Source organism: Columba livia, chromosome 2, assembly GCF_036013475.1.
Source record: "Columba livia isolate bColLiv1 breed racing homer chromosome 2, bColLiv1.pat.W.v2, whole genome shotgun sequence".
Classification (NCBI taxonomy): domain Eukaryota; kingdom Metazoa; phylum Chordata; class Aves; order Columbiformes; family Columbidae; genus Columba; species Columba livia.
The window spans coordinates 21881866-21909620 of record NC_088603.1 but is presented as its reverse complement, the minus strand read 5'-3'; the positions used below and the strand labels follow the sequence as shown (position 1 = coordinate 21909620).

General features: G+C 38.4%; 1 protein-coding gene across 5 annotated transcripts in view; it reads left to right on the top strand.

Annotated features, from left to right (window-relative positions):
• Positions 1–27755, top strand: part of CACNB2 (calcium voltage-gated channel auxiliary subunit beta 2) — a 246123-nt gene that overhangs the window by 46814 nt on the left and 171554 nt on the right. The window contains exon 1 of one of the 5 annotated variants that reach the window (XM_021299951.2): positions 21620–23495. The exons of the other annotated variants lie outside the window; for them this stretch is intronic. Within the exon in view, the coding sequence (XP_021155626.1) occupies positions 23448–23495 (48 nt within the window). The 5' untranslated portion in view covers positions 21620–23447. Of the gene's footprint in view, positions 1–21619; positions 23496–27755 lie in introns of those variants that run through there. 5 annotated transcript variants of the gene reach the window in all.

Genomic DNA, 27755 nt, shown 5'->3' with positions numbered 1-27755 from the left:
GGTTATAGAGAGTTTTGTTTTGTTTTCACTTTGTTGTATTCTTGTATCCTAATTTATTTGATTTATTAGGGAGTAACTTTCAAAAGCTGGATGAGCCTTTATATTTTAGGAACAGGGTAGTTAAATGTTTCTATCTGATATGATACCTTTCTAGAAACAGTTCTGTATAATAGACCATAGAAATATTATGCCATTAATCCTCTTACAGTATTTGAGATTCAGAATAAAATAGTAACCAAAAACTTTATTATGGATCTTGAGGGTCATATATATTTGATGTCTGAAAAACATTGGCTTTTGTATAAAGGTGTCTTTTGTAGTTAGATCCACAGCTAGAGCTGGTGGATTTTTAGTATTCTATTAAGTAAAAACTTTTTTTCAGCAGCTTGTGTAGATTTCTTGCACTTAAATAATTTTTCAACACTAGAGTTGGACCTTAAGGAGTGATATGTTTTAAATACACAAAGTCTTCCAGGATGCAAAATCCCCCATTTTGTTTCTTTTGCTACGATTCCTTTGATTACAGATGGTCTGTGTGATAGTTGCTATAGAAACCAGACCATTTTACTTCAATCTCTCCCTGTTGCTATGGTGTGCAGAGAGCTCCTACGTGTGAAGTGTCATTTAGATTTTTTTTGTGATACTCCATGTAATAGTTAACTTGCAATCAATATTTTCTGACGGCAGATAGAGTAATGTGACACTAATTGATGCTTTCTGCCACCAACTGTTGGATACAATGGTTCGACAGAAATTAGTTGCAAAGTTAGTTTAATGAATTCTGCAGATACGTCTTTCTTCAAATGCTTAATATTAGAAGAAAATAACTCTTCTAACTCACTGTTAGGCAGAATTGTTTTTGTTGCCGTATCTCACTCTCTAACTGAGCACAAGCATCCAAGGCACCCAGAACACCTGAAGACAGAGACCTGGGGGGTCTCCAGGGATGGCGGCGCAGCTGCCCCACCAGACCACAAGGCTGGTTTTGCCGTCTGCAAGTTACGGTTGCAGCTGAACCTTCCAGCAATTCCTGATGGCAGCAGCGATTGGGATCTCAGAGGGGGAATGAGCTGGAGCACGGCTCTCCTGGCCTCCAACCCTCACCCTGTAATAAACAATTCTAAGAGTTAGAGATGTTTGTTCATTAAAGCTTCTTAAAAGGAAACGCTCAGGGGTTATTGAGTTAGAGATGTTTGTTCATTAACACTTGTTAAAAGGAAACGCTCAGGGGTTATTGTGCAACATGGGAACCCCCTGCCCTTTGTTATGCAATTGCCTTAAATGTTCGATCCTCTAAAGCTGGGAGGGGGACAGGGGTAGGTGAGAAGATAGGAGATTAACCGCCTGACAACAGAGGACACGTTCGCAGAAAGAACGAGTGACGTGGCACTCTGAGCAACGAACCCGGGACCCTATAAAAAGGCTGGAAGAAGTTTTTCCGGCGCGCCATTGGAGAAGCCAAGCTCATGGTCGCCCAGCGCTGTCTTTGCTTATTGCGTTGAAATCCATCGGGAATAAATTTGTGTTATTCAAGTTAATTTCGAGTCAAAATTTATTACAACCCTGCTACCAGCCTCAAACAAAACCAGTGCAGGGCAGCGTGTAGCACTTGTAACACTTCTGTGTTGTAGTTTCTCTTGATGGATTTGGCACCTAAAAATAAAAAAGAAATTAGTTTCTATTAGATTTCAAAAGTTAGATTTTCAGGAAATACTCTTAAGGATGACATGAACGAGTCCTTGGTGGAGATAATGCTGATGACGTATTATCTTTATTCTGAGATGAAGATCAGATTATTTTTCATGCCCAGTAGTTGTATCCAGAACAAAAGCCATATCTGAAGCAGGTTAGTGAGGGTATCCACATCCCACAGCAAATTTTCAGTGATTGGTTTCCTGTCACCTGACTTAGTTTAATAGTATCTCCTCCTTGATTTATGTTGCTTACACCCCACAATTGAGACACCAGTGCAGCAGCGCAGCAGCAAAGCTTGCCCTGCCTCTGAGGTCTCAATAGGAGTCTCTGATGCAGGAGGGTGGTGGCTCTTCACCTTCCTGCTGGGGTTAACCAGCCCCCAGAGTTTTGTGCCGTCTGCGGGTCAGGACCAGGGTTGCTGCTGCTGCGGTGGGCTGGTGCAGCACCTCGCTCTGCAGGGTGCTGTGCTCCACAAGTAAAACAAGTTCCATTCGTTCCGAAGTTTTGCCACCCTGGAAGGCTCTAGAATCCTCATTCCGCTTTCCCTACACCATTTCAGTGATAAATAGCAAGGAGTGTTTAGATGCTGTTAGTTATGTCCTGAAGCTTGATCAAGAACCTGCTGTGTGATTCTGTCTCTAAGATGGGAAAATGGTACCACAAGGGTGCATCTGTAAATGGCTTTGGTAGAGTTGTTTCAGAGGAGAGGCTTTGAGTCATGAAGTGGAAGTCATTCTGAGACAGGAAAACTTCATGATAGCCCCTTTTCAGATGCGAGTTATTCTTAAATATTACTTAATTGTCAGTAAAGAGGAATAAAGATAAGTTATTTTAAGAGGGGTTCTGAGGAAATTACATGTGATCTTTGGAAGTGCAAGAAGATACACCTTTGCAAACATTTGGATCACTCTGCCAGTTTATGTATTATGCACTGTTTATATGTTAGTGTATCTCCATTGATTGTGATGAAGCTAAGCCTGGTGTAAGTGAAATGAGAATTCTTCAGCCTAGCTAATTGCCTCACAGCTCACACTACATCTTATTTTAAATTTTTTCAATGCATTTGCATTATAGATGTATGGTGTTAAACATAGTGAATTGAATTATTTCTTACTGTTATTTCCAGTGCTGAAGTTGAATAGCACATATGCCTATTACTTACCATCTGAACAGCTGAATCAGAGGTAGTCATGGCACTTATACTTTCCACTGTTATTTCTTATCACTTCTCTTTCTGTTTGTTCTTGTCACTTGGTTTAAAATGAAATAATTAAAATTTCTGGTTTAGGTTTCGTGCCTTTGTTTAAAAACGAAAAAAATGGTTCTTTTGCATCTTGAAGAAACATTGGATCATGTAGGAATGAATGCAAAGCACAATTCTTGATTCTGTGAGAGATACGTTTATCATGTAGGAACTAACTTCTGAATTGCACCCTTTCTAACACATGTACAAATGGCACTTGCAGGGTTTTTATTTCACGTATGTGCTTTGCTGAGAGAATGGAAACCTTCTGTCACAGTCTGTATGAGTTATGAGTTTGGGCCCTGTCCTAATCTAACAATATGGATTTTCACAGTTGTAATACTTTATTAATTTTTGTTAAAGAGAGGATAAATGCCATTAAGGAGTCAATACTATATTGCAGACCCTCTAACAGTAAAGTAGGTGCACATTTCAGCATAATTCTTCATATTAAAAGTTAAATTATTATTTAAATAGTCTGCTTAATTAAAAATTAAATCACCCAAGACTCTATAGCATTGAGAAAAGCTGTCTGAAGCTGTTGCTGTAATAGTGAAAATTGCAACAGAGGGTAAAATGTGATTTTGTTCCATTTCATTCATTCTTTTTTTTTGTTACCATTGTATATGAGATAATGAAAATGGAAGACCACTAATTTAGATAACTACCCTGGTCAGCAAAGATGCATTGAGAATCTGACATCTGGAGACATAGGGGTAAATGAATTTTTTCATTTTAAGTGGTTGCATTTTAAAGGATACTTTTAAGACTGCTGTGCTCTGGTTATAGTTTGGGCTGCTTCCAAAATCAATCTTTGTCTTAAAATATTTGCCCATGTGGATGGTATTGAAGGTAGGTGTGCAGATGGATACATGAACACATAGGAATAGAATCTGTTTTTGCCAAGTCATATGTAATGTGTCCTTGAGCAGGAAATGTTACACGCACCATGGTGGCATAAATAAATTTTGGATTTTGACTGGAATGCATTCGACTGCATTGTATCAGGTGTGTCTTGATACTTTTGAGTGTAGTTTTAGTTCTTGTAGTTATTTAGCAACTAGAAAATCTTTAATTATGGATGAAGCATTTTTCATTTATTTATTTTATGTTGAGCCTGCCTGTAATATTTTGCTTCTGAGCTGCCTTGTAAAAATGCTTAAACAATACCAGGTTTTGTTAAAAGCGTAATCAATACAGTTTATGTGCAAGATTACTTCTTACAGAGATTTCCTTTATACCCTAAAGAAGTCTGCTCCATTTCTAACTGTCTTTCTGTAATAAATCTCTTAATCCCTCTTCAGCAAAAGTGAGACATCTTTGGCTTCTTTAGTTGTGATGAGCTGTACTTGCTTGTAAAAATCCCAAGAAATTGCCATGGAGTTGGAGTAGGACTGCAGGATGTCAGTGTAGGGTAAGAAGAGGAGCAAGAGCTTCTGGTGCTGTTTCAGGCAGAGACATCTAGTGTCTAGTTGCAAGTTAGCATGGAAATAGCCTTTATATGCTTTTTTTTCCCTCCTTAAAAAAAAAAAAAAAGGTTAAACTCAAAATAGCACCTTAAGAGCAAAACCACAAAATCATGCCTGTGTGATTTGTGAGTCTTAGGGTTTAGGTCAGTTTTTACTGCAGGCAAAATATTGCTAGTGGTGCAGGAGTCCTTTTTCTTTTAAGGGACATTTGGTACTTCATGCAATAGTGCTTTAGAGGTAGGGTTGGTTGGTTGGTTGTTTGGTTTGTTTTTTTTTTTACATTTGTTTCAGCAGAAAACCAGATGTGCTCTGGTTATTGAATGTTCTTGTATTTCTAGAAGTGAAAATTTTTCTGTTGAAGAATTGAGTTGAAGTGGAATGAAGCTTCTCCTGAAATTACATATTTATTGCTTCTTTGCTGAAAATGGTTGTAGATCTAAATCTGTCACTTTTTTTTCTGAGTGTGGAATTGACGTTAATGGCTCAGCACGGTGTGAATATTAACTAAACATCCTTTTTGTCAGTTTGTCAACTAATGCGTTTTGTGTATTATTAGCAATAGAGTCCTTGTTGATGGGACTAATGTCTTTCTTCTGTTGTCACACTTTTCTTTCCCCTTTTTGATATTTCTAAAAAATTACAGTGTAATCTCTTTGGAACATGGGCTTTGCTCTGTTTGAGTTCTGTGAAGTACTTTGCACAGTTAAAGGAATGAAAATTGTCAGGTATTACAAATATTCCACCTAAATTCACATTCTAGATGACGAAAAGTAAACTAGATGAAACCGACATTTTTTTTTAAGGCAACAAAAGGGAAAAAATATACATAAAACTTTTTTTTTTTTTAAAAAAAGGAAAATATTTACTTGTTTTATTCCAGAATTCAGGTGTCACTTTGGGTTAACTTTAGCATCCCCACCATTGCTCTACTTTTCTGATTTTTGTTTAAGATATAGCACTCAGAACTAAATTACAAAACAAATGTGCAGGAAGCAAACCTTGCTTTGCTATGTGTTGTATATTTTTGTAGGAACCCTACTAGAAGAGCTGGAGAGGGACTTTCTACAAGGGCATGTAGTAATAGGACAGGGGATAATGGCTTTAAAGCGAAAGAGGGTAGATTGAGGTTAGAAATAAGAAAGAAATTATTCAAGCGAGGGTGGTGAGGCCCAGGAACAGGCTGCCCAGAGAAGCTGTGGATGCCACATCCCTGGAGACATCCCCCGTCCACGTTGGATGGGGCTCTAAGCAACCTGATCTAGTGGAAGGTGTTCCTGCCCTTGGCAGGGGGTTGGAACTAGATGATCTTTAAGGTCCTCTCCAACCCAAACCATTCTATGATCGTATGGTATTTTAACAAAATGCGAATGTACTGTTGAGATTCCTACTGACAATTAAATCTACACAATTTGATGGAGCGTGATATAAATTCAAACAGTAAGTCCATAAACGTATTTAACAACTGAATTCTTCATTCAAGAGAAAACTGCCTCCTCCTTTGTTTGGTGCCAGAACCATTCTGTGCCTATTGTGTGTGTGGCAGCAGCTGGATGAAACGATTTCCTATACTGTGAATATAGTTAATTGCTGCAGCTATCATTTCCCTTGGTGGGAAAAAAACCCCATGCGGTATGAAGGGGAAAGGAGAAAAGGAAAAAAGAAAGCTTCAGGATTGTAATTGTAGTTGTGAGTTTGTCTTCTCTGTTCTTTGTCAAGGTAGCTGGATACTGAAAAGATAAGCCTGTCAGTGAGTTTGAGAGTTACTGTGGTGCCAGAAGGTTGCTGTCCTTATGATGAATGCAGTGCCAACAATGTGACATCTGTGAGCAGTGAAACAGATACCCATCTCCATGAGTCACTGATGGCAAGGAATGTTCTTGGTTATTCTAAGATGTAGGACTGTGTTGAGAAATGTCTTTCTTTTCCATGAGTTGGATCTGTCTCTGCTGTGTGGACCTGTTTGCCACTTCATTAACACTGTCACTTCTGTGTTTAATTCTGCTGAGGGAACAGACAACTTAGCGTGTACAAGGTGCATCCTCTTTCACCTTCCCTGCACAGGTGTCAGGCTGCTCAAAATGGGAAGGATGTGTTGGACTCTTTCTTCCTATCTCTGTTTACCCTGCTTACTTCCCTTACTTACCCTGACTTTGTTTTCCTTCAGTCTTTTCGGTATTTCTTCCCTGTAAAATAATTACCTGAACAGGTAGGTAGGTAAGTAAAACATAGCAATTTTTATGTTGATTATGAGTAGTCCCTTTAGGAACCACAGTTGTGTTTTGAAGGAGAAATAGATGTAAATTCAGAACCAGTTTCAGTCACTGGTATAAAATTACAAAATTGTAATATGTTTTATTAATTCCCTGTCTGAATATATATATATATATATATATATATAATGTATTATTTCTCAAAAATAAGTTTACTAACTTGTTGAGTACTGGTGGCACATTGTAGACAAGCTGGAGAGCCTGGCTAAACATAAGTTGTACTAAATTTCCTGTGTCTGTGATCCTGGGCAAAGAGAATTTGGGGTAGATCCTTCTGAATCATTTCATTCTGTGAATGAAACCAAGTTGATACTTGTCCAGGACTAAGCATTTGGTGCCTGGTAGCCGTGCTTAGCCTGTTACCAAGTATCAAGTCCTCGCATACTTGATGCTATGCAGGAACACGTCTAAAATTGATCTGAATCCAGCTGCGCTCTTTGTTAATATCATTTATTCCCTCTCTCATAACCAAAGCAATATGCAGGTATTGTCTAAACCATTTCGTGAGGTATACTGTACTTTCAATCCTCTGTGGAAAAGCAGTGAGGCTATAAAATTGGACATGGAAAGTTATTTTGCCTTTTAATCCTGTTTTGCTTTTAGTCCTGTTTCCAAAATGTATTCATATTGCACACAGTTAGGTAATACCTAACTTTTGCCCTCTGTAATATTTGAAGGAAGTTCTGGCAAGACTAACTATGACAACCATCTCTTTTGTAAGAGCAAAAGTCCTAAAAAGAATAAATGCTGTCAAGGGATGGGAGAAAGCAAGATTTATGTAACTGCCTGTAGTGACCTGGTAAAACTGTGATGAAAGGCACAGAAGTACTGTATTGCTTTTTAAAAGAACTGTAGCATACATTTCTGGAGGAGATTGTCTTTAAATAAGGATAGACAGTCCCGAATTAGCATCAGTTAAGATCTTTATGCATTGTGAAGAGTAGGTGAGAGACTGGAGGAGACAGCGGAACATCTTTTTGCAAAAGATTTGTTCTCTTTTGACTTTCATGAAGCTGAAATTGAAATACCAGCTCTGAATTTCCAACCCTTGTGTATGCTGTAGTAGCGTGAAAGAGTAATGCTGGCCTCTCTTTGCCATTTCTTAAGCATTCATGCCTCAACTCACTGGTGACGTTGAATAGGTTGAAATTAGACATTCTTGGGCCACCCAAGCCTTCTTTCAGTGATAATTTGAAGGCAACACACTGGGTAGCGCCTGGTTGGAGAAGATGTCTCCTGTCCCCAACAGTCCTGTCACCCAGTGGCCACTTCCCAGCCCAGCCGGACCGCTGGAGGCTGCGGGAAGTGGCCTGTGTTTGTTCATCTGTGAGCGATGCTGATGCTGATTCCCGGCCTCTCCCTGGGGAGGAGGCAGTGGGCAGTGGGGAAGTGTTGGGCTGGCTGCCAGCAGAGCCCTGCAGGATATTAAGCCACAATATAAATTAATAAAGTTACTGAAAGGGAGTTTAAGCTCTGGCCTTGAGACAGTGTTTTGTTTTGAAGGCTGACTTTTTTTTTTTCTTTCTTTTTTTCCTTAAAAAAAAAAAAAGGAAAAAAGTTTAGTTTAAGACTACAGAAACTGGAGATTTCATTATGGATCAAACAAAAGGCTTGGGGTTTTTAATATTATTATTTCCTGAACTGTTCATATCTGTGTAAACAATCTGTTTTTTTTTGTTTTTACTTGAACGCAATTTACTTTCTTAATCGGTAACAGTCCAAAAAATATTTTCTTGCAGGATATCTTTTGACTTCTGTCATCTTTTTAGTTATTTGCTCCTGTTGCTTCTCAGAATGAATCTGCAGTTTTTCTGTTATTTTAGTCATTGCTTCATGTCTAGTGTTCTCCTCATTTCAGGATTCAAAGTGGCATCTACAAGGGAATGTAAAGCTATTAGCAGCACATAGCACTACAGTTGCTTTTCTGTGCCACACTTTCATTTGCAACTAGTAATGCTTCATGACTTAATTATGCCTGCGTTTGAACTTCTGATCGCTCTGTTATCAAAACTAAATACCATCCAAACACAGAAGCCAAGATTAGTCAAACTTTGGTTACCATGTACACAGTCTGTCTCAGGTGACAAGGGCTTCCTGACACCACATCAGGTTTCAAGTGAATAAGGACTGCAAGTCAACAATGTTTTCATTTCCAGTGAAACACTTTGGTGCCATCTGAATTCTTCCAGGCAACAAGTAGCTGGAGGAAGTAGAAATTTCATGACTTAATACCCCAGGGATGTCTTATTTGAGTTCCCGAGATGTGCCATCTGGAAATTCTTGTTCATTCACATGCTGCAGCCTTTTTTGGACACTGAAGAGCTCCAAGGTGCTTGGTCTGAGTTGCTTTGGAAGTGCCCAAAATAAAATGGGGAGAAATACTGGAAAGTCTTTATTAAAAACAAATAAATAATAAAAGAATCAATTTCCATCCGAGTTGCCCAGGTTACCCTGGTCCACTACGAAGTCTGCCCAAACTTTGCTGCTGTGTACTGCTACGCTCCAAGTGCTGCCTCTTTTCCTTCTGCTTTTCACCCAGTTGTCCCTTAAAATTCTTTATAGGTTGCCAGCAGCAGGATATTCCTTCTCTCTACCTCCCTTTTTTTCTGCTTCCCAAACTGTACCCACCAGAGCCTCCAATGGGCTCCATGGGGAACATCACCAACCCCAGGTCTCCTGGTTCAATTGAGTTTTGTTTGGAAAATTCAATTTTGGGAAAAGTCTTTTATTTGGCAGAGTCTGATGTGTGGCAGAGATATATCTTGTGGCTTGCTGTCTCTCTCCACCTCCTACCCCACAGCCTTGGCTCAAGGGCTCTTGGGCTTTCCTGGTCTGGGTTTGGTGGCTGCCCATGGAACCAGGGATCAGGAAACCCTCATCCCCATGGAGAGGGGCAAAGCCTGGAGGATGCCGTAAACCTGGTAGTAACATGTGGTTTGTATCACTTACGGTTGTGTAACACAGACATCCTTTTTGGGTCTCGGGTCACATTGGAGAAAAATGTTTTGAATGACTTTAATGAAGTTTGATGAAATGTTAACAATAAAACAACATTATTTTGCTATTTAAAAATATGTTCAAATCCATTTAGCAGTACTTTCTAAGGCTTTTTGTCTCAAAATTGAGGCACTTTTGTGACTTCTGTGTAATGGTGGGGATGTTTATCCCTCAGTGTTTTCTACAGAACCTCCAGTTTCTTTTTACTTGGCTACTTATTTAGGCAAATCTGTAGGAAATTAGTATTTAGTGAGATTCTCCCCCTCAGTCAAAAACTGGCAAATGAACCTAGTACATAGAGGGAGAAAGTTTTATTTTATTAAGAAACTAGACTACAAGGCTATTATTTGCTTACTTCTGTCTGTCTGGAAATCATGAAATATTGCCCTTCATCTTCAGAAAATCCTCGTCATGTTGCACCAACTGCTTTTACTATACTAGATTCTGTTTATATTCCTACTGAAAAATTGTTTAGGCTGTGATATATATATCTCACAGTTGGGTTTGTTTGTTTGTTTGTTTTGTAAAAAAGAATTATCAGGGAATTTCTCTGGGTACTCGGAAACTCTTAAGAATTTTGTGTTGCATTTGAACTTCCCCATTCCATATGTTATGGTTTGCCTATCAGTAACAGCACAGTTCAGTACAAATACATTAGACAGCTGGCTTCTAAGGGTCCAACAAGTTTGGTAATTATGGAGGGAATACTTGAAAAGGCTTTGGAAGATATTGAAACTACTGTAAAAGGAAAATTTTGTGGGGTTTCTTAATGTTGTAGCTTATGTTTACTTTTTCATAGCAGTACATTCTTAAAACTTTCCAGCGTCTTCTTAATAACAATAAAAGCTTGACCAAACAATTATAAATTTTCATGTAATTGTCTTTTGAATACATTTCTTCTTCAGTAATAAGGACAGATTTAGAAAGCCAGACTTCTTTTCAATAAAAATTAAACTGGTGATGCCTTTGCTTATTATTTAAAATGAATAAGTAGTAGTGCATTACTTCCCTATTGTTGTCTCAGTGCTGAACATTAAGTAGTATAATAAGCAGAGATTGTAAATTCTTTCTTTAAGCAACAAGACTGCTGCCAGTTAAGTTTAGGCAGAATTCTGAGGAATTTTATGCATTCAGTGTTTGTAGAACCCCAGACTGGCTGAGGTAGGAAGGCACCACTGGAGATCATGGAGTCCAGTCCCCTGCAAGGCACAGGCTCAGCTGGAGCAGGTTGGTCAGGGCTGTGTCCAGAGGGGTTTTGAGTATATCCAAGGATGGAGACTCCATAACCTCTCTGGGCAACCTCTTACAGTGTTTAACCACCCTCACTATAAAAAATAGTTTTCTTTTGTTTAATTGAAATTGCCTGTATTTCACTTTGTGCCCATTGTCTCTTGTCCTGTCATGGGGTACCACTGAGTAGTCTGACTCCTCATAGCATCCTTTCGGGTATGTGTACATATGGATATTGTCTCCCTGAGCCTTCTTTTATGCAGCTGAACGTTGCCAGCTTTCTGTCTCTCCTTCCATGACAGATGCTCCAAGCCCTTCATCACCTTCATGGCCCTTGGCTGGACTTGGCTCCAGTATGTCCATGTCTGTCTTGATAAGGCTGTGTTTCTCTGGGGAAGATGATTTTCTGCGGGGAAGAACATTTGCAAGATTATGCCCTGTTGGAAATATGTGGTGAGCTCTCCCCATCTCCCAGTTGTTTTTGAGCCCTCCTGAGGTCCAGAGACTCAGACTGAGCCCACACTGTGGACATCATTGTAAGCTGCTTCCAAGTGACCTTTCAGCAGACTCCTGCTGTTTTGGGACTGAAAATCAAAGGCAGCCAGCTGTGAGAATACCTTTCTCACTCTCTCATGTGCTCCAGAAACTGGACTGCTTAGCAGGTGGCTTGTCTTTTGTTCCTCCATCCCCTCCCACCCCCTTGCTGTGTCGTTTGGACAGAGAGTTGCAGTAGTTTAGGTTAAAAACTTCAGCCTTTGAGCTGGGATCAAGGTAGAGCTCAAACTCAGTGTGGTTCTGGCTGTTTAGTTTAACCTCTCCTGTGACACAGAAGCTCATAGATTTTATAGCTGCGTCACTGCGATCAGTGGTTTACTGACATGTGAAATGACACACATCTAGGAATGGGGGTGGATGCTACTGGGCAGAAATACATTCCACATCTATTGCATGTAGCTGGTAAATTTCCAAACAGGCAGTGCACATTGCTTTGGAATGAGTCGTTCTCAGTCTGGTTTATTCTGTTTTCTTTCCTTCTCATTCTGAGTGGGATGTTTTTAGTTGACTTTCACTTAAAAGAAAATGGAAACTAAATAGTGTCAATACTCAGCATTAGCTTTTCCCCTTTTACTGTGAGGAATATGATCAAAACTGTCAAGCATTTAGTACCTGCAGTGGTTGCCTCCCCTTTGATGCTCACGCTCCTTCCTTGACAATGTGATGCTGTAGCCCCAGTGACTTTTAAAGAGCTTGAGCTGGATATGACAAGAGCTTACCTTCAGCACACCCTCTCTATCTCATTCAATAGATTAAGTTTATAATTTTCTGATTAAGTTATTTAGTCAAGTCAAAAGCCCTCGACTGTGGAGTTCACCATACTTCTATCTTGGAGCTGCCAGGCTTGTCTCATGAAAGATGAAGAAACAAGCCAGGATCCTCCTCTCCTTCTGCACTCTTTGGGCACTTCATGCTCCTAGTCCATGAATTTTTTTGGAAGAGGGAGGTACTAGTATTGGGAATAGATTTTTTTATTAACTGAGGGCTCTGTAGTTCTATGGGGACTGTAGGACAGGAAAGCTTTTCCAAACTCCTTTTTTTAACATGTGCCCCTATGCATCAAATGAGGTTTGTTCTGCAGTGTATTTGCAGAGAGCTTGTGGATCAACTAAGGTAGTGTATTTCATGTCACTGTTACCTTCATTGCAGGTACCACTAATTCCAGTACCTTGGGATGTGTAACTGTATATAGTGGACAGCTTGGAATTTTGCACCAAGGAAGGTTTAGATTGTCAGGCATCGCATCAGGCTGCCCAGGGAAGTGGTGGAGTCACCATCCCTGGTGGTGTTTAAAATACATGTACATGAGGGTCTTAGGGACATGGTTTAGAGGTAGACTTGATGGTGCTAGGTTAACAGTTTGACTTGATGACCTCAAAGGTCTTTTCCAACCAAAATAATTCTATGAATAAACAAGCAGATGTGCTGAAATAAGGAGGTGGGAAAAAACAAACAACAAACCCAAACAAACAAACTAAAAAGCAAAAAAAAGGTTAAGGAGAAGGAAGTACTACAAAAAAAGGTTAAAAAACCTGGCTGTCTTTCTAAAGTATTTGCTGGAATTTAAACATATGGAGAGTTTGACTGTGCTGATTTAAAAAGGAAGAAAAGCAGCTTTTATGTCAAGAAACATAAGGAGTACCGTGTCATCTGTAGTCGAAAGATAGCAGTATTGTGCCTGATATCAAGGCAGTGAATGTGTTCATAGGACTTATTTTCTAAACTTAACATCTGTATTCAGTATTTTTAATGTTGCCCGGTGCAGTAATTTCTCCATGTGATTTCAAGAACATTTGCTAAAAATGTGTTACCTTAAGTATTTCAGGAATTTTAATAAATAGATGAAGCAGTTTAATAATATTTATAGATAATGTCATAAAATAGGTTTCTCGTTATTGGCCTTTTGTTATTTCACACTATTTTCTGTGGCATTTTTAATAAGTCTTTTTATATTCAAAGAGATGCAAAGTCAAGTTTCAAATTATTTAGTTACTGGTAATTGTTCTTTGGCCAACTTTGCCACCTAGTGGCTATAATTAAACAGAACAGTTCATTTTCTTTATTTTTAAAAAACTAATGCAGCACAGCACTGCTGTATTTTTTTCCTTTGCGTTTAATATTCTCTGATTTTTATGTTGGTACAATTTTCAGATGCAGCTGAAACCACTCATAATAGGTTTATGAAAATAAGCACTTTAGCTTCTAATGTGGTTTAAAAGCTTAGTAAATGAATTTATAGGAAAGTTTAATACTAGACAATTGTCTTTTTTTTTTTTTTTTTCTTTACAAAAGTAGTCTTCTTGTAATAGAATCAAAAGAAAAACTGTAAACCCTGTGAAAATCTAACATAAAAAGATGTAATTTTAGGTCACTGCTTGTATGTACTACAGAATGTTCTTCCTCTAATATCCTTGTAGCACATGTAAAATCTGCTGTCTCGTCTCTGGGCTACGCCAAGCCACAGGCAAGGCAGCTCCCCAATTTATAACTTATATTTAGTCTTTTTTTTTCCCTCTTTCTTTCTTTTTAATTTACTTTTTTAATATAGAAGCATTACCTTTTTTTTTTTCTTTTGTCTTCCTCACATGCTTCTAACTGACCTTGTTTAATACATTTTTACTAAATTTAGAGAGATGTTTCTTTCAACAGGAAAAAAGCATCTCTATCGTTAATATGGGCATTTGAAATTGATGGTGATATTTAATGTTGGAAAACATTACAGTCACCATTCCAGCAAGTTGTTTTTTAAACACAGGTTATCTCCTTCCAGTCTCTTTTAGGTTCCAAAGGAAAAAATGTAGCTGTTCTCTGAGGAGAAGAGCTACAGAAGCTTGATTTCCTTTTATTATATGTCCTTTTTTTTTTTTCATATGTCCCAATGACAAAAATTCTTTCTAGGCACGTGACAGCATATGCTGTTACTGGTTCAAAGTTACATATGTGGTGATTTCCCACACATACAGGCATGATATAGTGTAATTGTCCTGGCAGAGCATGTGACACTTTTTTGTAATTTAGTATGATTTTGTAATTATCTGGGGTTTGAATGTCTCTTATTTTATCCATCTTCTAGTACTTGCCAAACCTGTAGAAAAGAAATAACCTTGAAACTTCTGCTATTTGAATTAAATTCTCTGAAAGGTGGTGAAAGGCAAGAAGATCTGCTGGATGAAAGGAAGGATCACTCAGCTATATAAAGCTTTGCTCCCTGAGAAACCTAATCTAAAGCCATCATATATCTTGATCAAAATATGGCCTAGAGAGCACTCTGTGTGTAATAAGAAACTGAAACAGTGTAAATGTTGTCATAGCATTCATATTATCAGATTCAATACAGGAAATTATTTAACCGTTGGAATATGTTCAGTCAATCCCTGAAGTACAGGAGTGAGTAAATAGAAGATCAGAAAAAAAAGGGGAACATGGTGCAGACTTTGTCTTTAATGAGAAAGAAACAAGTCCTTAACTTTAGAGCTGGGGACTGGGGAGAGGTGCTGACAGTGTTCGAGATGGCATCAGAGATGACCTTCACATTGAAGGAGAAAACAAAGATGTTGAGGTGTAGAAGCTGCCAAATGTGCTTTGCTAATGAGAGTTCTAATAACATCTGTATGTGCCTAGCGTGTATGACCTGAACTTGTGGCAGAACATTCCTGAGAATTAGAGTTCTCAGGTGGAAACAGCAAGTTGGAGGAAATAAGAGAGGATACCATGTAGAAACATGGTGTGTTCAAACACCTGTCTGACAGGAAAACCTGAAAAGCAGGCTGCAATCTGGAGGATGATGGATACAAGTAGAGGATCACCAGAAAACAAGATGAAATACTGTTGAAGTTTCTGAGTAACAAGAGACAGAATGAAGTGCAGGTGAAGGGAACAGTGGGGCATAAAGAACCTCAGTGGGCATGAAGATGACAACAAGTATCTGTGAGTGGAAATCCCTTTAAGACTAGATAACTTGAAGAGCAGATAACATAAAGTCTCCTCCTGCATCAGAGCGGTGGTCCCTGTAGCACAGTAGTCTGTCTCTGTATTTTTAACTGTAGCTAAAAATAATGCTAGCTAGACAGGGCATGAGGGAACCTGATGACTTTATGAGGTCCCTTGTTCTCCTTGTTTTGACAGAGGATATATCCCTGACTATTTGTGTTTGTTTCTGATTATGTACCTGCTATCCCTGAATTTGTGCAGTCCCTTCTTCCCCAGTAGTGTCTGTCGTACTGCCAGTGGCAGCAAATTCCAGAACTTCATGCCTCATGTTGTAAGAAGTACTTTATTTTACTTGTTTGAAACTGATCTCCTAGAAAGTTTAAACTATGACTTGCTGATTGCGATTCTCTGACGTAGATTGGTATGAGAACAACTACAGCTATAGTTAGGATGATAGCTTGACAGATTTGTATAAACCAAAGTTAGTGATTATTTGAGACAAATTGTTTATTATCTGTCTGTGGAGAGCTTTTAACACATTGAAAAATGAGCTTGCTAAAATTGCGGTTTTTGTTTACCTTTCTAGATTAACAAGCATGGTAAGGTTTGCACATATTGCCTCTTTTAGGATCAACTATGATAACAATGAGGGACTGCTTTATTAAAAGACAATTTTGAAATTATTTAACTTATTTTTGCTCAGAAATTATGTATGCATAGATCATGTAGGCAAGAAGGTTTTAAGTGTTGCTAATTAATACATGCTAACTAGCAAAAATAGCATAGTGACAGATCACTAAATCAAAAGATTTCAGGTTAAAAGGGTTTTGTTCTTTTTCAGTCTACATTAAGAAATAGTTGTCTGCAACTTCAGCAGTTTTATAAGAAAAAATAAAAGTTGAGCAGCATGGCTCTGAAGTAAAGCCAGGCAGCATGAAGCTCCTTAATGAAAATGAAGACTCCTCAGTGCTAATACTCTTTTCCAGACAAACGCTGGCGGAGAAGAGGATGTTTATAACATTAATAGAAAGTCAACAACATTCATTTCTGGTGGAAGACAGGAAGGTGGGAGCCATAGTTGGCAACACTCATTGTCAATGATTAAAGCAGCAAACCATTATTTAAGAAGGTTAACTGAATGCCGAAGTCTGGAGCTAGTATTCCGTATTTTTTATATTAAATTTAGTTACTTAGATTTTTCACAGAGAATACAGATCATGTATGGATGATACAGTAGAGGTTATCCATTTGGAATACCACTGAAAAAAAGAAGCTGACTGAAGAGGATTTCATTGTGCCCTTTCAAGCAGTGGAGGAGCTGGGCAGCAACAAAAGTAGGTTCTCAGAAAGCCTTGGAAGGAATTGGGTACAGCATATGGTCAGTAAAATGCCACATGGAGAAAGATGGCACCACTGGAGACAAGTCAGATTCTTAAAGTTATTTCCAGCACTTTCTGAGAACTAGATTTTTTTATTTTTTTTTTTTGCATGTTTGTGTATGTAATGCATTGCATAATATGTACCAAATGCTTTGTAAAAGGCTGTTTTTGAGAATCTCATGTAGGTTTGTACCACTCACTTCATAAGCAAAACAAATTTTTGGTTTGCTTTTGATATTAGAGGAGGGGGACTGCATCTCTTCTCTGCAGTTCACAAAACCGAGGGATTCAGAAACAGCTTATTCTGCCAAAAAGTCTGAGATGTTTTTATCGCAATTTCTCCGTCACCATAGACTCCTCATACAGTTTTGCATGAATCCTTAAAAAGCTTTATTTGTAGATAACTGAGTGACTTAAAATATCTCAATTGAGTTTCTCTGAAGTGCTGCATGGAAAGAATGTTAAATGGTACTGAGTAAATTAATCTATTTAACAGCTGACTAATATGCCAAAAACCTTTAGCTAAAAAGAATACATTATTTCATAAATGCTGACTCAGATATACTACTAAGAAGTGGGCCTGAAAAGCTTTAGCAGAAGTTTTACAATTAGAAGCAAAGTAAACATTTTGCTGTAAAGTTAGGAATCCGGTCAAGTGCTTAAAATGAAGTTGTTATGATGCAAGTGAGAAAATCGAACCTAAATATGTGTGTGTATAAATTTTAGAGGGAGAGGCCTTTCTGAGGGACAGTGGTTTACACTGAGTATCCATACCATTAATCTGATGTCATAGAAAAATTGCTCTTAGTAATCCTTGAAGGGTCATAGTGATCGGGAAGGTTTATGAGGACTGGAAGAAAGTAAATATAACCACAGTCTTCATAAGGAGTGAGAAGGAAGATCTGGGCATCTACAAGCTGGTCGGCCTTACCTCTATTCCTGTGAAGGTGATGGAGCAAATCCTCTCGGAAACCATTATTAAACATGTGTAGAACAAGTAGGTAACTGGGAGTAGTCAGCGTAGGTATACAAAGGGCAAATCAGACTTGACCAGCCTGACAGCCTTTTACAATTTTATGATTGGCTTAGAAGACAAAGGGAGAAGCTTGGGTGCTGCTTATCTTGCCTCTGACAAGGTTTTCCAAGCTGTTTCCCAGGACATCCTCATAGACAAAATAATGGACTAAATAAGCGGATGGTGAAGTGGACTGAAATAATCAGAACTGGCAGGTTTGTGATCAGCGGCATGAAGTCCAGCCCAGATGGAGGCCAGTCACTAGTTTTGTGCTCTAAGGGTGGTTCTGGAGCCCATACACTTTAACCTCTTCATTAATAGTCTGGATGACTGAGCACAGTGTACCCTTATTAGCAAGTTTGCAGATGCTACAAAACTGGGAGGGGTGGGTGATAAATCAGAGTTTGTGTTGGCATCCAGATGGACATCAACAGGATGGACAAATGGTCTGACAGGAACCTTATGAAGTCAACAAAGTGAAGTACGAAGTTGTGCACCCAGGAAAGAATAACCCCATGTACCAATATAGACTGGGGCTGATCAGCTGGAAAGCAGCTTTGTAGAAAAGGCTGTGGGAGTCCTGGTGGACTCCAAGTTAAGATAAGCCAGCAATGTGTACTTGCAGCAAAGGCCAACAGCCTCCTGGGCTGTGTTAGGAAAAGTGCTGCCAGCAGGTCAAGGGAGGTGATCTTTGCTCTCTGCTCAGCATCTGGAGTGCTTGGTCCAGTTCTGGGCTTCCTAGTACAAAAGAGATATGGACATTCTAGAGTCCAGCCAAGGACCACAAACTTGAAAAAAGGCTTGGAGCACATGTCATATGAGGACAGGCTGAGAGGCCTGGCTGGGACTGTTCAGCTGGAGAAGGGAAGGCTCAGGCGATCTTCTCCAAATGTATAAATATCTGAATGGAATGAGTGAAGAAGATGGAGCCAGATTCTTCTCGGTGGTGCCCAATAACAGGACAAGAGACAATGGGCACAAATTGAAATATAGGCAATTTCAGTTAAACGTAGGAAAAGAAAAAGCTTTTTTTCTGTGAGGGTGGTCAAGCACTTTAACAGATTGCCCAGAGAGGTTATGGAGTCTCCATCCTTGAATATACTCAAAAGGCCCCCGGACACAGCCCTGGCCAATCTGCTTTTGTTGAGCCTGTGCTGAGCAGGGGGTTGGACTTAATGACCTGCAGCTGTGCCTTCCCACCTCAGCCAGTCTGTGATTCTGTGGATAAACTGAAATAATAAGTTAATGAAACTACTTGTTTTGGGGGCTTTTGAGGAGGGATTGTGTTTTTCAGTTGTGGTGTGGGGTTTGTTTGTTTGTTTTTTCATCCAGAAGAAGGATTCGGCATGGTTTTAGTCCACCATTGATCTTTTTTGGAATGGGTGCAATGCCATTTGAGGTAGTTGGGGCAGCTGTGCATTGAGCTTGCTGGCACTGAACACTTCAGATCCATCTCATTAGCTCTGAGCAGTCACTTGATCAGATTATGGGAAGTCTGGCCAGGAGCTTTGGGGTGACTGTGAGCTGGCAGAGGCTTCACCCAGCTAGTGCTGGTTAGCTGAGGAAGCCAATCAAAGTAAATGATAACAATCTCCTGACAGCCTCTTTTTCTCTTCCCACTTTTCAGTTTACATAACCTGTGAAATGAAGCACTTGAGGAGAATACAAATAGCTGTATCACTCATTTACCCTCTAAGGGTTCATTCCTACTCAACCTTTTATTCCAGCCTGCTCATTTAATTTCAGATAAAAACTTCTGTCCTTTCTTCCATGTTGTTTCAATATTGGAGAAGCTGCCTCTAAATATTTGAAAATCAACCTCACTGATTGCTTCAAAACACTTCTGAAGTTTCTACTTATTTGTTGTACCTGATGATATATTTGTTACCAGTGTGTCACTGTTTCTTTCTGCTTCCCAAGTGTTTGTACCAATCTTCTGAATATTATTTCATATGTATCTCTTAAGCTCCTTTTTTGAAGATGCTACCATTATGCCTTGTGTGCAAAAATAAAATTATTCACTGAGAACATTAGCCTTGGTATTGTCTTAATAATGATGGTGAACTTAAAGTTAATTTCAAAAATGTATCACAAGAAATACAAAATTAGAATAATTGCTGTGTTGATAAAGCTATTTTTTTTCAATGTTAGAGCATGAAAAAATATTTTTCACTGGCTTGGTAGTATTCTGTCTTTTAGTGGGGTTTCGTGGTTTTTTTTGGATTAGATGCCTTGTTACACCTGCAACTTAAGGTAGCATGGAGATTTTTTTATTAGAGCGACAATGTTGAGGAGGGTTTTGGTTGTGGATTTACCAAGAATCATTAGATTGCTTTTGGCCTAAAGACTAAGCCCACCCAGGAAGTATAGGAAGGATAGCAATAAAATTTGCTGCCTGAATAGTCATCTTTGTTTCTTTAAATGCAATAAATACTGCTAGACGTCATAAACGAGGTAATGAGAATGGAAAGACAAAACAAAGTAAAATCCAGTGTGAGTGCTGAAGAAAATTTAAGAGAGGATGTAAATGGCCTGGTTCTGTATTCACTGCATTGTCCTATGGGGACTGTAAACAAAGTCATATTTGCAGAACATAAAATTTTACTGATGAGTTTGACTTGGAGATACTTGTGTCTCTTCTATCCTCAAAATATTCATCCCTCCCACACCTTCATGAAGTGTGATCATGACAAAGTATTATAGTAATTTGAGAGTAGGAGGGGAGACAGACAACCGAACACTTTTCCTACCTATATTGAAAGGAGAGATTTTTATGGTTGGATTATGAAATTTTGGTTGTGAGAGTAGATGCAAGATAATTTGAATAAGAGTTGTGATACTGATTTTATAAGGGGTGCTTATGGTTACTGTGGGTATTCTTGATGAATTTTAGGAAGAGTTAGAAATGCAGATGCATTTATCTCCTTCAGAAGCAACTGAAGCTTCTGAAATTAATTGCTGCTTTTTCATATTGTTTGCCTTACCAGTGTTATAATCACATATATGAAACCAATATTATTGATGATTTCCAAATAAATGTCACAAATATTTAAAAAAAATCTAACTGTATAACATGTAGCTGAAGTATGGCTTTCATACTGGTGTTAGTTTATGTATGGATCTTCTCTAAGAGTAAAAAGTGGTCATTATAAGGAGAGAGTATAGAGAACTAATTGGTATGTATGTATGCAACTACTACATTATTCTTTCTGCCTTTATTTAATTAGTTGTTTTGAACAAGTGATTCTTTTTTATGGTACTGTTCAATATGTCCTGAATTTCAAATGTTTTTTTCTTCCCAATAGTCCTTGTTATTGGTACATTTACTAATGGATTTTTTAGAATAACTCTAAACAGTCCTGAGCTGCATTGTTTGTTGGTCTGGTATAGTGCTTTTGGACTGTGGAGTTGTTACAAGGACACTTCCTTATGTGTCTTTGTGAAGTACCAACTTCTGTCCTCCTGCTAAAGGTAGATGATGACCTGTCTGGCTGTGTAGTAGGAGGTAGAATAAAGCTAAGTTAGATTTAGGTGTAACTTAGATTAGGTCCTTACATCCAGAATTTCCTGTTTTTAATTATGTTAGTCTTATTATATTTTTTTAAGATGCTCAGAGCATCTGCAGGTCCAATTGAGATGAGTTATACATCTTAACTAACAATTCTGGCTTTTCACCAAAAGTGCATTTGGCTTAGAAAGACCAGTAATCCACTGGTGTCCGCAGCACCTGCTGGTTGTCAGATGGTGTGAAAAAAGCCTACCAAAAAGACTCCAAAACCAGTCAAACTAGTGATATTTACATGGCTAAAGATGCATTTTGGTCCTCAAAGATACATAGATGCTTAACATGTGATTTTTTTTTCTTTCTTTCTTTATAAAGAGGGAAATTGCATATGAAAAAATTGTGCTTGAAATTGGCAGGAGTTGCCTTAAATCGAGTTTTATATGCCAGACTTTGGGCTTGAAAATGTTAACTCTCTCGCCACTTGGGTTCAGCACAGAGTCAGAGCGCTGCCTGCTCCTATGGGCAGAGCTGCACTGTCTTCCACTGGCAGAAAACTCTCCTGGCCATTCAACTAGATTGAATACCTGGTACCATTTTTCTTGCATGCAGATAACTTGCCTTCTTTGGAGTCCTCTCTTTCAAGCTTGGAAGCCAAGCTAATTTCTAAGGGGCATCGCCTTCTCTTTCTTTACCCTTTTGAGAAGATTTCACCCTTTCATGAGCCATCAGCACGCAGCCTACAGAAATCCAGGATAGAAATATCATGTATCATCTCTAATTTTTTCATCGCAGACTTTAACATTAAACTCAGTAATTACATTAAAATAAAAGTACCTTTATCTTTACCTTTTAAAAGTAATATACTGGTTCTCCTTTTTTACTATTTTAAGCATACTGTATATCCTATTTTTTAGCAAAGTGCTGGTGGTGAAAGAGTTAAGTCTATCTCAGTGTTATAAAAGTAAGTGATCCTGTATTCATCTGACCGGAGATGTACAGTACTGGAGACATTTCAGACTCTTAGACCACTGCTGTAAAGTACTGAAGGATTTAATTTTAAGATATAATATAGCTATTAAGCCTTTTCAGTACTGGGATATTCAGTCCCTCCCAGAAGAAGAGTGATGAACTGTGATCATAAACAGTTTAATTTAATCTGACCTCATTTCAGATGTGTCTTATTGCTTTAAGGTTAGTAATTTTTCATGATATTTATCTTTTCAAAACCATTATCTATAAGTCTTCATTATCCAAGTTCTTAATTAGCTCTGTCAGTGTTTTAGGTAAAAAAAAAAAAAAAAAGAAAGAAAACCCAAAAGGATGTTAATCCCAAAGTCTAAGTGTATTTGATGTTCTCTCAAGTTCTTTTTGTAAACAGCATGAGCAGAGGAGACTGTGCCTCTGATGCGAGTCAGGTAGTAAGGCCACTCGGCAGTCCTGCCTCATATGAAACACGTATCGCCAGACAAAGCATCTGACTATTTGGAGGGTGGTTCTGTATTCTTGAGAATCCAGAGTGAATTAAAGTCTAGACTCTGTCATTTTTTCAGGCTGTCGGGAAGGGATAAATAACAAATCAGATATGCCCAAGATAGAATAGAGGTAACGCTGAAGCAAGGATGCTCTTGCTGGTTTGTGCATTGGGAAGAAAGCTGTAATAGCAGCAGCAGCAGCAATAACAACAGCAGCAGCGGCGGCAGCAGCAGCAAGAGACCTTTGGAAAGCCGGGTGTTGCAGTAGTCTGAGAGATAAAGATCCTGTTACGTCTCTCGTCTTTCATAAGTTCAGAATGGTTGATACAAACCTTATGCCACGTGTAGCAAAAGATGTATATGAATACAGAATTTGCTTTGTAATAGCTGGATGCTGAGGAAATAAAAGACGTGCCTCTGGGTTTTTGTTGTTGGGCTTTTTTATGCCTTTTTTTTTTTTTTAATCATCTGAAAGAGAAGAGATTGATTTACTCAGAGAAAGTAAGTTTCATCTGTCTTCAAGCTAATTTAAAAGGACAGCTTGAGAGCTGGAGGGTGGCTGTTTTTCTACCTGTTTCCTTGCACCTGGGGCTGAAAAGTGAGGAGAGATGGACAGTGTCTCAGAGGAGACAGGAATGACTGAAGCTTGGTGAAACCGTACACTGATTGTTGTCTGCTGTCCTCTTCATGCAGTGCTGTGGGCTGGTGCACCGACGGCGAGTACGGGTTTCCTATGTAAGTTTTCATTTGTATTAGAATGATGCTAACATGTATGTTCAACTCCTAATCTAGTCGATGGTATGGTATGCCTCAGGCAGGTATTTTAATGTATATCTGACTGACCAACCAGAGCACCAGATACAGGATCATTTTAACAGGTATGAGTTTCTTGTCATCTGTTTTTCAGAACTTCTTCATATCGAGAATATATCTTATTTCAAAATAAGCTGCAGTGTTAAAAGACTGGAAGCCTGACCCTTCTGATTTCTTTCTTAAATCGTGTGGTGTTTGGTTTGGTTTGTTTTTTTTTTTTTTGCTAGTAGCTCTGTGTAAGTGGAGTCATTAGAAAAGGACATCTCTATCTGTATATGATAACGGAAAATCAATTAAAGTTATAAGCAATTATAGACTGGCATAAATATTATTTGGAAGACCCTGAGGCACATAAAAATCCTCGTATGAGTTAGTTCTTTTGAAAAAGAGCAGTAGGACAGTGGCAGAAGTATGGCCTGATCGTTTGCATGGTTTGTTTTCTTTCCAGAACAGGGTATTTCAGTACTCTGATATAAGTCTGCTCTGTATTGCAAAATGGCTGTCTCTAATAAATTCCACAAGGAAGGCCAGCACCAAAGCTTAAATATTAGTAATGAAAAAGATTGTCTATTACCTGAAATATGTCTGAACCATACTCAGCTGATGTGACAATCTCTTAAGTAATTCATTTATGTTTTAACATTCCTTTTCTATTCTGCTATTCAGTTGTCAGAGAGATGTGATAAGAAACAGGAGGCTGAAACGATCTGGCTGAGCTGCAAATTGAAATTGCTGAGTATTTGCAACAAGCAGATCGTAGCTTGTTGCACAAGAAAAGAGCAAATATATCAGGAAAAATGGTTCTGTTGTCAGGAATGCTGTGTGTTTATGTCATAGAAAGCTCTTTTACACAAAGCTTAAAAAATGATCACAGAACATGCAAGGTCATAAATAGGTGTAATTTAAGTCAAAGTTTTTGTATGGGGTTGATGAAGAGAACAAAATTACTAAAGACAAAAAATACCTCTCCTTCAGTATTCATGGCAGAGATGTAAAAAGAAATGTAAGTGTTGTCATAGTTGTTTTGCGCAGATAACTTGACTTTGGATGTATTTTGTTCTTTCTGGTGCAACAGTTGATACTGTTCTGTAAGAAGCAGGCAGAAGCATGGAGATGCAGATAAGATCTTTGCTCAAGGTTAGAATTTAAAAAGTACAGTATTTTGCATAAATTATACAAAACCCAATGTGTAGGTCATTTTAACCATCAATTCCATAGAAAATCTAAACTTGGACATGCATTATGCAGATACTTATTTGATATGTAGCTATGCTCACTGTTATGCAGAAATTGAAATATGGATACATTGAAAGAACTTCGTATGTGGAGACTGGGGCATATGAAAATAACGACCTCTTGAGATGCATCACCCACTCTTTCATTTCATCTTGTTATTGTTATTTAACAATAACACCAGTCACTGTGAATAATATTATCTAGACAGAATAAAATATTTGCCTGTTTGTAAAGTATGTTTCACAACCTGGAAGTATCAGATTACTCATTTGTGAACCACCATGACATCTACTTAGGTTTAGTCTCAGACTAAACGCATTGAACTCCATGAGCTCAGTCATTTTTCTGGGTATATGTGGGTAAGGGAGAGAAAGATGCTTAGTGAATGTATAATAAAATACTAAGGTTTGTACCTTATTTTGTTACACTTGTTGTGTAAAGGATATTGTGCAATGCTGCTGGACCTCATGGTATTCTGAGTACCCAGCTGACTATATACAAAAAGGATGCTTCGTCTTAGGATAATTGAAATGGAGTTTGCCCTTGATCTTTTTGGTCCAGACCCCATTACGTGAAGGATGACCGTGTTCTCAAATAACTTAATTACAATGAAAATTCTCTCTGTTGTTTGAATCCTTGATTATCCAAACCCGTTATTATTGATTTTTTTTTTTTGGTGCTCCCCATGGCATTGGGCTAATTGAGGTTGTACTGTGTGATTCTTTTGGGATGAAAGCACTGAAATTAAAGTGAGCCAAGGTATGACCCTTTTTATTAATGTCTGACTCACTGGGGAAAAACATCAGACTTTTATTCTGGGTTATTAGTTTACAGATTTTAAGTTGATTATGAATTGTAGTGATGAATGATCTAACACAGAAGTTCTGATTTTTTTTTTTATTATTTTTCTGGGAGTTTAAGGTATTTTACTGTATGTATCCAAAAATCTGTGACCAAATCACAGCTGACCATTGTTTTGCAACCAATATAGCCGTTTCTGGTCCAGGTCCTAAAAGTTGTGTAGCTCTTGGGCATAATCAATCCCTTTGATGGTCTTTTGGGTCAAGAATAGACAGACGACTGCAACTAGTTATGTGGGATCATGTTGTTTCTTCGGAGGAGCAGTATTATTGATAGAGAAGGTGATTGTATTATGTTGCTCCTTTCTATGATATTAGACTCTCATGCACAGAGGTTAGTCCTGCATCTGTATGCAGGGATAAAATTAAAGGCCTGGGTGGATCGTATCCATGTGTTTGAATACAGACTTCAACTTTTCTCCAGGTTTTCCTGCATTTTAGTGATGTGCAGGTAACACAATGTTAAGAAGATTAAATTTGGCTCGGGTATTCTTAGGCTTTCCTGATCATTGACTCTTCCTTCAGCACCGCACCCTGTACTGCCTGCATCTATTATACCAAGCTTCCATTCTTTCTCTTCTGTGGCTGGGTATTGAGGGGGCTGTTTAATGCAATCTGTTTAATATACTCTGTAGCATAACCTGCAGCTTCTAAAGACAGGATGTCTCATATGGCCAATATGATTGCATGTTAATACTCAATTCCAGAAATAAAAATCTTTATACTGGACTTTTTCATAGAAAAACTGGAAATAATGCTGAATAACATCTTTACCTTTTCAAATGGTACCCATTTTGGGTAGTGTGGAGGAACAGCTGTGTTGAGCTTTTCTGGGAGACAATCTCCTCTCTTTTTGGAACATGGAGTCTAAAACATTAGTACTGCTTGTATATTGCCCAAAAAATGTTTCACAGCCCACAGTGACAGCATGTCTCAGAAATCTAAGTGCACAGGAGCCTAAAGACTAACCAGGGTATTTTAGCTTTCAAACTTTAATTCAGTCTATCCACCTGTTGGTTGAGCATTCAGCAGGAGTTACAATCTGATGGAAGTCACTCAGGAATCTTGCACTGTTTTCAGCTCTCTACTATTCTCTCTGGATATGTCTGGAAACTCACCATGAAGACTGTTTGAATACAGACACTGAGATATTTCCAAAGTCTGCACATTTGCGAGCAGAACAATTAGCTGTCAACCACTCTGCTTGGCTGTATGTACTGTCACCTCTAATTGCTGGGAGAATGGTCTCATTTGCAGTGGTGCAGCATGCTTGTCAAACTGGAAAAATTGCATATATGACAACATAATAGTAATTGACTCTGAACTTTTTATCCATGGCAAGTGAAAGCAATGAGGAGAGTCCATACAGTTTCTTGAGAGGCTCTTCAAGACGGTTAACTTGGAGGTGACCTAATTCATAGCTCAAGGTCACCTACCAGAGTGTACAAATCTTGGATTTGCAAGTGCATTGAGCACTTCAGTGCAATTCTGGATTTCTTGGCTTCTCAGGGTGCAGGTGTGTTTGCAGGGCACATTTATTGCCACTGTTATAGCTGCACAAGGGGTAGGTGGGTGTAGCTAGGGAGGGCCAACATCTTATGATAATCTGGATAAGCAAGCCACAGGCTGGAATCTGTTTTATTTTTAATAACAGCTTAAAATCTTTGGTTGTGTGGATTTCCAAACACCAATATTTATTTATTTGGTAGTTTGAAAACTCATCTTGCTGACTTTTTAAAATTTTACCTTTTTTTTTTTTTTTTTTAAAGAATGATCAAACTCTGGTTTTGCTTACCTGAAAAGACTTCAGAACAAGTCTGAACCTGTATCTTAAAGATTTTTCTTAGATATATAACTGATTTGATAAAGCATGGAGATGATGTCTGCAAGACAAATATTCGTTACTCTGACTATAATCCTTTCCAAAAGACTATTACAATTCAAAATTAAAAAAAAAAAATCCAAACAAAACAAACAAAAAAAAATCAGCTAACAAAGACAACAACAACCAAACAGCCTTAAAACAGCATGCCAGAAGGCTGTGCTGCCATCCAGCGGGACCTGGACAGGCTGGGGAGTTGGGCGG